Source organism: Rhineura floridana, chromosome 10 (assembly GCF_030035675.1).
Source record: "Rhineura floridana isolate rRhiFlo1 chromosome 10, rRhiFlo1.hap2, whole genome shotgun sequence".
Classification (NCBI taxonomy): domain Eukaryota; kingdom Metazoa; phylum Chordata; class Lepidosauria; order Squamata; family Rhineuridae; genus Rhineura; species Rhineura floridana.
Window position 1 is genome coordinate 22,344,930 of NC_084489.1, and position 12,047 is coordinate 22,356,976.

The window sequence follows — 12,047 nt, forward strand, 5'->3', positions numbered from 1 at the left end:
AGAAAAGCAAAGAATAATTAAACTTTTAAAGTGTTTATTTATTTTAAGCTGATGTGAGGGTTTTTTTTATCTTCATTGCTCAACTAGGGAATAGCGGTATATCTATGCCGCAGTGCTTCTGAACACCAATAAAACAGAGGAAGACGTCACTAACTTTGTCATTGATGTTGGTGTATATATTGGATTCATCTTGTGTTGTAAAGCTGTACTCTTCCCTATTTACTTCCCTCCCACTTTATATTTGACTCCTGTTGTCCTTAGGGCCGTATCTTCCAAAACATTGCATTACCTGGAGTAAGCCCAGCAGAAAGATCTGCTTTGTATGTAGCTATAATAGAAACTCTGGCCCAGCTGCACTCATTCAATGTGAACTCTCTGGGGCTCCAAGGCTATGGAAGAGGACAAGGTTACTGTAAGAGGCAGGTAAATGTCTACAATGGAGTTAGAAGAAATAATCAGAGGAAAGGCAAAGATTGTACAAGCAATGGCGGGGAGGAGCTAGGTCCTGCAGAAAACGTATTTGTTTCTTCAACAGCTGCAGTTAGATCCAGCTGGAAGAAGCAACCTTTGATCTCTGATCCTTTGATCATATTTTTCTTCAGTAAATGTAGTCAATTAGCATTGCCAAATTTAGCATTCCAAAGAGAGAGCATATGGAGAGATGCCAAGCAGTTAATCAGCATGGGAGAAAAGTATACTATTGGCCGTTGAACTAAGCTGTTTTAGAAAGCCAACTAAATGCTTTTGTCTGCAATCCTCCTTGAGCAGATTTTGGGGTTTTGCAGCCTTGAAGAGGGTTGAACATGAATCTTGTGTACATCCAAGTGGATTTTGTGTCGTTTGTATGGTGGTGGGACCTTTTGTCCTCTCCTGAGGACACAAGACAACTGCTCTGTCCGTTTTCAGCCCTTCCAGTTTTGTGCTAATGCACTGAAATGCGTATGAGGGAAGGTGGTCATACATGTACTCCACTGAAGTCATTAGGACTTGCTTCCACAGAAATAAGAAAAGCCTGCTAGATCAGGCCAAAGACCCAGCTAGTCCAGCATCCTGTTCTCACGGGGGCCAACCAGATGTCTATAGGAAGCTCAAAAGCAGAACTTGAGTGCCACAGCACTCTCTCCGCTTGTGATTCCCAGCAACTGGTTTGCAGAGGCTTACCAACAGTAGAGACAGAACATCACTGTAGTGGCTAGTTACCATCAGTAGCTTTATCCTCCATGAATTGGTCTCATCCTCTTTTAAAGCCATTGAAGGTGGTGGCTAACACTGCCTCTTGCGGGAGCAAATTCCATAATTTAAATACGTGTTGTATGAAGAAGTACTTTCTTCCAAAGATTTAAAAGCAGGCTGTTAATTTTATGGGCTAGAATAAACAACAACAACCATGCAGGCATTTCCATGTGCCCAACAGGGCTATCTGCAAGGCAATCTGCTTTTGAAAGCAATATTCTTATGTGGTATGAGGGTCAGACAATGGCAGCAGGTGGCTTTATGTCAGTGGTGGAATCCGTTCCGAGTAAAACCCAGAGTGGATTCTGTTGCCCCACTGACATGGGGCCACCAGGCTCCATTGGGGGCAGATGTTCAATAATTACAAAAAGCCATGAGAAATCCCACAGGCAAACCTCCCTTGTCTGGCCCTTTTTTGGATCCCAACAATAATATTTTGCCTTATGTTGGGCTTGAGTTTGACATATATTTCCCCTCCCCCCACTCCTTACTATTTTTGTTTTGGATTTGTTTTCAGGTGGCAACATGGAGAAGACAGTATCAAGCAGCTGCTCATGCAGACATCCCAGCTATGGATGAATTAGCTGAATGGTTAACCAACAACCTTCCAGCTGGTGATAATGAAGAAAATTTGATCCATGGAGATTTTCGAATCGATAATGTCATCTTTCATCCAACAGAGGTAACCTGCATGTGGCTTCAATTATGTTTATAGCATTTTCAATAATGTTTGTATAGAGGTCTGAAATCAAAGTAGCTCCTCCTGTGTGCTTCATAAGATATTTTTTTCTTCCTCCAAGGAAGATGTCCAAAGACCTTTGTGTGCTGTTGTGGATGGTGCTATTAGAAGCAAGACGCTGGCGATAGTAACATTTGTCTGGGTGTAATTTGTTTAAGTTTGTCCCCAGTGGCCAGTCTTAAAAGGGATGTAAACCAACTGGAAAGGATTAGAAAGAGAGAAATAAAGATAAGGTTATGGGATGCTTTACAACTGATGCAAGAGTAAAGGAATCTGGTAGAGTTAGAAGATGAAACACTTCCACTCAAAGATGGGGGTTGGCGATTGTGAGATGGGTAAACTCTTTCTAAGAGAATAACTGCATGATCCTTTTCGTCAGGCCTTAAATGTACTTATTCCATAGCTTTGAATCTATTTGTTCCATAGGTGCCAGCACCCTCATGGATCACTGTTACTCCACATTACATAAATAAATAAAAAAATCCGAGGAGGGAGGGTTGTCATCATGTCTGGTCCAATCTGAACAGTAACTGGGATATGCCCTTCAATGTAGCTCATCATTGATAAGCTGGTTGAAAGATGCGCAGGTGGACAGTTGCAATAAAGGACATTGATAAGTATGTGTCACACTGGAGCAGCCCTCTATTGTTCCATCAGGTATACAAAAACTCTATAGGTTTAGAAAGGAGCCCTGAATTATATTTTATATGCCTAATCGAACAATAGACTTAAGAGAGATGCATAAATATGCAGTTAGAGATGTAGTGGAAGTGAATGGAATTCAACAGGTATGCTTGGAACACCTTCCTAACTTCTGAATGACATGTTGTGCAAGAATGTCAGGAAAAAAGGCAGTGTGAGATAAAGTGTTTCAGAATGAGGGGGAAACTACAAATCTTCACTGATGCTCTATGACCTCTAGGGGTGTCTTCCTTGTGATTTGAATGGAACAAAGAAAACCAGTTGGGGCCATGTGTTCTTGCCTGTAAATAAATCTACATAGTAACATAATTACCCTGTGGGGAGGGATCACTTTCAAAGGAGACTTTAAATACTCCCCTCTCCTACATCTCTATGCCACCTCTTTTGTGAGTGAAAATCAAGCCCTTATTACGTAAGCAACAAATTACACAACACTTGGGGAATAATATCCAGTCCTCTTCTTTGGTCACATGATCATAACAATAGCCAATCTAGGCTTTGCGTTATACTCTTCCTTTTAAGTGTAATTTCTTTCTGCAAAATACTAGTCCAGCAGAGTTAGCGCATGATGTGGGGCACTGTTAATTGTCTGCTCAAGAGTACGTCTGTGTTTTTGTGCAAGTCTTTATTTGTTCCAGTAGGCCTGGTACATGGCAAATTGCCAGTGAGTTTGTACTTGTGGTTCTAAGAGGTTTTCCTTAATGTTCCATTGCAAAGTGCAATGCATTCCAAAGTAATTCAGTGACATACTGGGGTGGCTCGATATAACGCCAGACCAAGACTGGATGCTATGGGAATGGGCCCTGTGTTTGCAAGCTGTGATTCCCTTCCCTATCACTTCCACTTTAGTGGCAAACCATAATTTGCCATTGCATCAAAACTGGGCAAACTATGGTATATATAAAGTTCAGTTTGCATGTAAACCAAGATTGCAAACCACAGTTTTAACTGGTTTTGCAAGCCTGGTTGGTGGGCAAACATGGTTTGCCTCTAAATCAGAAGGAAACTAGTGGAGGAGAGAGGGAGTGGGAGATGACAGCATGTACACATAGGGCTCATTCATGTACTGCAGATCATGGTTGGCAGTACATCTGAACTGGCCTAGTTTTGCAGCTTAGAGCAGGGATGGGGAACATCTATCCCATGGGCCAAACTAGACCTAATATGGTCCTAATATAGCCCACAAGGCCTTTTCCCCCCAGCTATGTCCACACCTCGTAGCTAACATCATATCATCAGCTTAGTTAATAGTTTGCCAGGTTTGCTACCAAACTTAACATATGTCTGTTTTGTATAATGGTATGATCTTGCCAAGTCTTAGTTCTTTTAATCTCTAATATTGAGATAAATTTGGGAGCCATATAGGGATGGGGAAGAAATTTGATTCAGTTCGCATTTAAAGCCAAATTTATCAAATTCGCACTTTGCAAAACAACATGGGAACCAAAACACAGCGATCCTTTGAAATTTGTACTTATCGGAATTTTGCAATGCAGTTCTCCAACTAAGCAATGTTTGCAAAAATGCATCTGTTAGGGGAAAGTGTGCATAAACATGAATATATTAGTGAAAAGAACATATAAACATGCTATGTATTAGGAGAAAGTGTTTGCAAAAGTGTGTCCTTTAGTCAAAACTGTCTACAAAAAGTGTTTATTAGGAGAAATTTGTACTAAAATGCTGGAGAATTTTCATGATTTTTTTAAATTCACAAATTGCTGCAGAAATATGGAGAACTGAATTTAAAACTGGAAAAATGAAAAAGTGAGGGAACAGAAATGGACAGATCTTTCCATCCCTAAAGTCATGCAAAACATGTGGCATCACAGTAGTATACTAATGAGAGCAGCCAACTGTTTTTAAAAAAAGTAATTAAAAACTCAATTTTTTTTCCTTAGTGGACAAATTTGGGGACCTTTGGAGGGCCACAAAAATTTTTTTGGCTTCATGGCATCACAGCGGGGAGCCATAGAAGCAGTCAGTCATTTAAAAATGAAAAAATCAAATTAAATTAAAAATGGTGGAAATTTGAGGAGCTTGGGTCCCAGAAAAAATACTTTTGATATAGTGGAATCACAGCAGGAGACCCATGGTGCCAGTCTGATACAAAATATTCATTTTTTAAAAAAGACAATCGGGGGGGGTGGAGGCCACAAAAATTCTTGGAGGTTAGCCATTCTTGTTTTGTATGATAGGAAAAAATGCCTGTGTTGTGGAATGGTTACACATGCAATAAAAATAACTTGGAAGGCAGGGGGTGGGAGGAGGCATTGAAGATACCCCTCAGTCAGGGCCTTATTTGGTCTAGGACTGGCCCTGATGAAAGGCAGTAATGGTTGCTATAAACTTGCTTATCTTCATCTCACGGAGATGAATCCTCCAATCCTGTAACAGTCACTAGTGTACGCATATAATTCAGCAAAGGATGCCATGCTTCTTTCAAAGTCTGGAAAAGCTCCACAAGTCCAGCAAAGGTGCTTGTGGAGACTACTGTTAACAGTGAAGTGAATGAGGAAACAAATGTTTGTGTATAGAGCCTCTGGTTGGGCACTGTTGATGTGTTGATCTAATCCAGACTTTGCATATATGGTACCCTCCAGGTGTTGTTGGACTACAACTCCCATAAGCCCCAGCCAGCTGTGTTGTACTCCAACAGCATCTGGAGGGCTGATCTAAACTTTTCACCATTGCCATTTGTTTTATGTTTGTATTTCTCTGTTTCAAGGCCCGTGTTGTGGCAGTGCTGGATTGGGAACTTTCAACTATAGGGCATCCTCTGGCAGACCTTGCTTATACTGTTGCTTTCAGGTTCTGGCCCAGATCCCTCAAACATTTAAAAATGAAGAGTTTCCAGGATGTAATCAATGTTGCAGGTATGCACCAATCTTCTGTCCAAACTTCTTTCTTCCTTTAAACGGTATACCTATGTATTAAGCCAGGAGTCACCAAACTTCTTGGACCAGCAGGCACATTTCCAATTTTGAGAAAATGCTGCGGGCACCAGTCACAAAATGGCTGCCGAGGGGGATGGCATACACAAAATGGCTGCCTTGGAGGTGTGGCCAACAATTAGAGAGATTACTCATTGGTTCCCGCCTTGACAAGCTTACCATGAGACATAGGTATGTCTTGCTGGTCCTGATTGTGGAGACCATATCAAATTGATTTTACACACACACACGCACGCACGCACGCACACACAGAGGGACTGTTGTCTAATAACTACAAGGAGCATTCCCTAGTACCAGTAAAAAATATACAAGGTGGCCCACACCACACTCTCTTTGGCACACAAAACACATAAATGCTTTCACTGTACACATACAGATCACAGACACACATACTTCTCTTTCTCTCTCTCTTGCATGCATGCACACACATTTAAAAACAATCTTCTCACAGTTGAATAATTTCAAAGTTGTCAGGATTATTATATTTCAGCCATCAAATGCCTGGACAAACCAGAATGTTTTAAAATTCTGCCTAATGTTAATAATGTGAGATGTAGACACACATTACTGGGGATGGCATTCCATAAACAGGAAACCACTACCAAGAAGGCCCTGGGTACGGCAGCACCACCAACAGGGCCTTCCCTGCTGATGATAAGGCTTGAGATGGTTGGTATTGGTGGATATGTTCTTTTAGTTACTTGTGTTCTAAACTGTCCCGGGCTTTGTACACTAGTACTAACTCCTTGAAGTGGAGTTGATAGCTCACTGACAACCAATGCAGCACTTTCAGGACCAGTGACATATGATCCCATCAGGCTGCCCCACTCACCAACCTAACAGCCACATTCTGCTCTGGCTGCAGCTCCAGACTGGCTTCAAGGAAATCCCCATCTACATTTATAGGATCGCATTAACTGCTAGTTTAGAAAATGGGTTTCAGTGTGTTATGGCTTACTTTAATTAGTACCTAAAGGATCCTTGTTACATTGGGTTGTACTCAATACAGTGTGAATTCAGGGGCATGCCTTATACCATCTCAGACCATTGGTCCATCTAACTCAGGGTGGAGAACTTTTCTAGCCTGGAAGGCCAAATTGTTACCTCCTCTACCTCTCATGGGCCAAGTGTGACAGGCGGGTGGAGCCAGCCACTTATTATTTATTTATTTGATTTATATCCCTCCCTTTCTCCCAGTAGGAGCCCAGGGTGGCAAACAAAAGCACTAAAAACACTTTAAAAAATCATAAAAGACTTCAAAATACATTAAAACACAACTATTAAAAACGTATTAAAACAAAACATCTTTAAAAACATTTTTAAAAAGAAGGTTTAAAAATATATTAAAAAGCAATTCAAACACAGATGCAGACTGGTATCAATCACCTGATGTCACATCCATTATTTTTGTCCACGATTTTCCACGGTGCTTTGAAATGGGCTTTGTAGGCACCGCTGATCGGATGTACCTGCAAAACCCTTTTGGCTGAACCCCATCCACACCTGATGTCATATGTAATCACTGTGCTGGTACAAGGGGAATTTCATGCCTACATCTTACTATTGAAGCTCCTCATCCCCCCCCCCCGAAAAAACCTCTCCTGAGGGTCAAGGGACACCCAGGAAAATCCTGGGATATGGGACTGAGGAGGCAGGAAATGTTGTGAGAAGAGGGCAGAGAAACCCACTTATGGGAGTGTTTTTGTGCAAGCAACAGGTGACACAACCTGTTACCTGATGGCTATATTGCCACATGAGAAAAGACATACTAATATACCTGTTTTTCACCTACATCTACACACACACACACACGTATAATATATACTGTATATTATATATGTAAAATCTGTCTCATTGGTATACCAAAGCCAAGTTTTCACGTTATTCCTTATGGATTTCCTAGGAATTCCTTCGTTTGAAGAACTGATCACAGTGTACTCTCGCTGCAGGGGTACCAACACTGTTTTTCCCAACCTGAATTTCTTTCTTGCTCTGTCGTATTTTAAAGTTGCTTCAATATGCCAGGTAATATCTGTGGCTATAAATATATCTTCTCATATTTTCAGTTTCAGGGAGAAATTCCACAAACCTGACTTCTAAATAATGCTAGGGAAGCTTTTCAAAGTTCAACAAAGATAATTTTATATCACTTTTGTTGGGCTAATTAATTACTTTTTATATTTGACTAGTTATATCAGAGGAAGAGTTGTTTGCTTGGGCAGTACTAAGTGTTGTGCCGTTATAGAATCTCTACATGCCGTATCATTACAGCAGAGGTGGCTACACTGTGGGCCTCCAGATGTTGTTGAACTCCAACTCCCATCAGCCCAAACCAGCATGGCTGATGATCAGGGATCATGGGAGTTGTAGCCCAGGAACATCTGCACACACACACACACCCCAGTGTAGCCACCCCTGCATCATAGCATTTCAGATAGATCCACCCCTATAGATATTTCAGATTGTGGGGAGAGTGGAGGTAAAGGGGATTATTTCCTTTTCATCTCTAACTTCAGGTATAAGGCAGATGGGCGTGGCTTGGCCAAAACGCCCTGGTGGACCTAATTAGGCCCATGGGCCAGAAGCTGGCCACCCGTAATCTTCAGTTTATAGACATCTTTCGTATTTTGAATGAAATAAAAAACCAATCCCGTTTGCCACATGGCATTTCAGTGGTGAAGCTGCCACGTAAATCACACACATTTTGATTTATTTGCTCCTTAGGGCATCTATGCCAGATATCTCCTGGGAAATTCCGCAGCAGAAGACAGCCATGAGTTTTGCAATATGGTGAAGCCCTTGGCAGAAACTGGATTACTGTTAGCAAAAAAGTAAGAAAGGTTTATTCAAAAGATTTTGAAGATGGTAACTACCTCACCCCAAAGCACTTGGGAGTTATAATGTGGGGTATGCATGTGGGACAGGGGGAGGATGAGTTTGTGTTTTCTGTAAGACTATATAGCTGAATTTTTTTTATATTACTGTCCCATCTGTGTTTTTCTTCTAGAACATCTTTTACCACTGGCATTCAGCCCTGTAGTACAGGAGAATTATTCCAGCAGTCTAAAGAGGGTGAAGAAGTACTCCAAAAGGTGAAAGATTTTATGAAAAAACATGTTTTTCCAGCTGAAAAGGTAAGACATACGATGAACAATATGCAGAATATTGATATAGACAGGTGCAGATTGAGATCCTATCACTGTTTAGGAACAGATATGTGGCTTAGTTTTGCTCTGGTTTATGAAGATGCAGGCTCGTAAAGTATTGCCAAGACAATCAAACCAAGCTACATGTTTATGTAGTATATTGCTCAACAGAACAGAATTATAGTATGTAAGACACAGATTCAGTTTCCTCGACAGCACTAGCAGTAGGGCAGAGATGGGGAATCTGTAGTTGTTGGACTCTAGCTCCCATCAGCCCCAGCCAACATGCCCAATGATGGGAGTTCAAGTCCAACACAGCTTAGTTACACCTGCTGTAGGGCCTAGTTTCTCCCACAGTGGCAGAAGGTTTCAGAGTCAGGGGTGACCCCATGCAAACAGTGTTACAGTTTCTGTATCATTAATAATTGTATAAAGAGGGAGTTTCAGCTAATGCAGCTTGCCAGGGTCAGGTCTAGGACTGAGGTAGCTCTTGGTAAAGTGCTGTCTGTTCAGACACCTCCTGTAATCAGGCCTACCACGTGGCTGTGGGAGCAGCAATGAGATCTTACTTTGCTGCCTCCGTTGCATTCTGGAAGAGCCGTCTGGCAGAGTTGTTCCATTTGGTCTGGAGGTTGGTCACTCCTGACCAGGAGGTGGACCTCTGGAGCACATATTGTCTAACGGTAACCAGCTGGCTAAACACTTGGAAGATAAAGTAGCTCAGCTCCACAGTGACTTTGATGCTGCTATTGAGGCAGTTCCAGCCGAGGTGTCAAACGCAAAGCCGAACCCAGTGTTGTGGGATCAGTTTCAGTTAATGCAGCCTGATGATGTGGACAGGATGCTTGCAGTGATGTGCCCAACCACCTGCTCATCAGATCCTTCTCCTTCCTGGCTTATTAAAGCCAGCTAGAATGGAGTGACTGAATGGGTCATGGGCATGGTAAACACACCTCTGCATGATGGAGTGTTGCCTGCTGCTCTCAAAGAGGCTAGTGGTGCGACCACTTCTTTAAAAGCCTACTGGAGACTCAATGGAGCGTAATAACTTTAGACCAGTCACCAATATCCCTTTCTTGGCAAAGGTCATGGAGAAGGTGGCTGTGGAACAACTGTAGGCATTCCTAGATGAGACGGATTACCTAAATCCACTACAATCTGGGTTCAGATCTGGATTTGGAACGGAATCAGCCTTCTTTGCTGTGATAGATGATCTTTATTGTGAGAGAGACAGGGAATGCAACCCTGTTACTTCTGCTCGATCTCTCAGCAGCTTTGATACCACTGACCATAGTATCCTCCTGGACCTATTGAGTGAGATGAGTATCGGGGGCAACGTATTACAGTGGTTCCAGTATTAATTATAGGGCTGTGTTCAGAGAGGAGCACTGGGTGAGTACTCGGCCCCCTTGCCTTTCCTCAGTGCTGTTTAACACCTCTATATGAAGCCATTGGGAGTGGTCATTAGGAGTTTTGGAGCAGAGTGTTACCAGTATGCTGATGACACACAGCTGTATTTCTCCATAACATCTGACTCAGGAGAGGATGTGAAAGCTCGGGATTGGTATCTGAATGCAGTGGTGGACTTGGTGAGGGCCAATAAACTGTGCTTGAATTCTGGGAAGGCTCTCTGGGTGGGTGGTTCCTGTGTCCGGGAGATAGGTAAAGTTACCTGTTCTAGATGGGGTTGCATGCCCTGTGAAGGAGCAGGTGCGTAGCTTGGGGATACTCCTGTCGCTAGAGGCTCAAGTGTCCTCTGTGGCTAGAAGTACCTTTTACCAGCTTTGTTTGCTATGCCACTTACGGGTGTTCTTGGACATGGATAGCCTGACCACCTGGTCCATTTATTTATTTTAAATATTTCCACCCCACACTTCTACCCTACAATAGGGTACTCAGGGCAGCTCGCAATAAAATCACACACAGTAAAAAACACAAAAAAACATTAAAATAGATAAAAAATACAGGTAAGAAATCTAGGGGAGTGATATTCAAAGGGGCACTAAAGAGGTACAACTAAAAAAGAAAGGAAATAAAATCAGATTCAGGCTATACCTTCAGTCCCTCCCAAAGGCTGTCCAGAATACCATCAGGAGGTGAGCAGAGCGGGCTTCTTGAGATAGGGTATTCCAAAATCTGGGGGCCACGTCTGAAAAGGCTCTCTCCTGCATCCCTGCCAGTCTAACATCTTTCATTCCAGGCACTCAGAGGAGACCACAGCCAGGTGATCTTCAATCATGGGCAGGTACATATGGGCGTAAGCGGCCCCTCAGGCCCGTTGGTCCATTTATGGTTTTAAAGGTGAAAAACAGCACTTTGAATTGGGTCTGAAAACAAATTGGGAGGCAGTGGAGTCGATAAAGCACAGAGATAACATGATCCCCATGCCACAATCCAGTTAACATTCTGGCTGCTGCATTTTGAACCAACTGCAATTTCTGAATCACTTTCAAAGGCAGCCCCACGTAGAGCACGTTACGTTAATCAAGCCTCAGTCTCAGCAATGTTTGTGTCACTGTGGCCAAGTCAACTGCTTCCAGGAATGGGCTCAACTGGTAGACCAGTTTGAATTGGCCAAAAGCACCCCTGGCTACTGCAGCCACCTGATATTCAAGCAGCAGGGCAGGATGCAGAAGTACTCCCAAACTGTAGATCTGCTCCTTCATGGTGAGTATGAACAGAACAGGTTGCAGCCCTGTCCCTGGTGCATCTTTCCCCATGACCAGCAACCATGCCTTTGTAACCTTGAGGCTGGACTAATTCAATGCATTCTGTATAAGGCTACTCTTGGAAGCTCCAGCTGGTACAGAATGCAGCACTCGGACTGCTGATGGGGGCACATGGTCAACAACCATTGTTGGAACATCTGCATTGGCTGCCCATCTACTACTGAGCCAGGTTCAAGGTCCTTGTGTTAATTTACAAGGGCCTGAACAACTTGGGTCCAGGGTACCTTAGGGACCACCTGAACCCTTATATGCCAGCTCGATCACTGAGATCATCTGCAGGAGCATTGTTGGTCATCTCTGGAGTTGGCAAAGCTCATTTGAGAACAAGAAGTAATTGAGCCTTTTGTGTCATTGTTCCAGCAGACACCTTCTGTTCTGACCTTTAAATGCCTGCTGAAACTTTTTCTATGCTACCAGGCCTATGCAGGCAATTGAGAAGATATCTTTCGGTAGTAGTTAGTTAATTATTTCTGATTTTAAAGGTATATATGGTTTTATCTTGTCTTTCTATGCTGTAAACTGCTTTGATATGTTTTTAATGAATTCA

The 12,047-nt window shown here is 42.6% G+C and overlaps 1 protein-coding gene across 1 annotated transcript in view; it reads left to right on the forward strand.

The window, feature by feature from the left end:
• The window catches only part of ACAD11 (acyl-CoA dehydrogenase family member 11), a 45,445-nt gene that overhangs the window by 5,011 nt on the left and 28,387 nt on the right, over window positions 1-12,047 (forward strand). Inside the window, exons 4-9 of the mRNA XM_061587934.1 lie at window positions 262-423; window positions 1,751-1,915; window positions 5,400-5,547; window positions 7,529-7,650; window positions 8,350-8,456; window positions 8,633-8,759. Of these exons, the coding sequence (XP_061443918.1) occupies window positions 262-423; window positions 1,751-1,915; window positions 5,400-5,547; window positions 7,529-7,650; window positions 8,350-8,456; window positions 8,633-8,759 (831 nt within the window). The remainder of the gene's footprint in view (window positions 1-261; window positions 424-1,750; window positions 1,916-5,399; window positions 5,548-7,528; window positions 7,651-8,349; window positions 8,457-8,632; window positions 8,760-12,047) is intronic.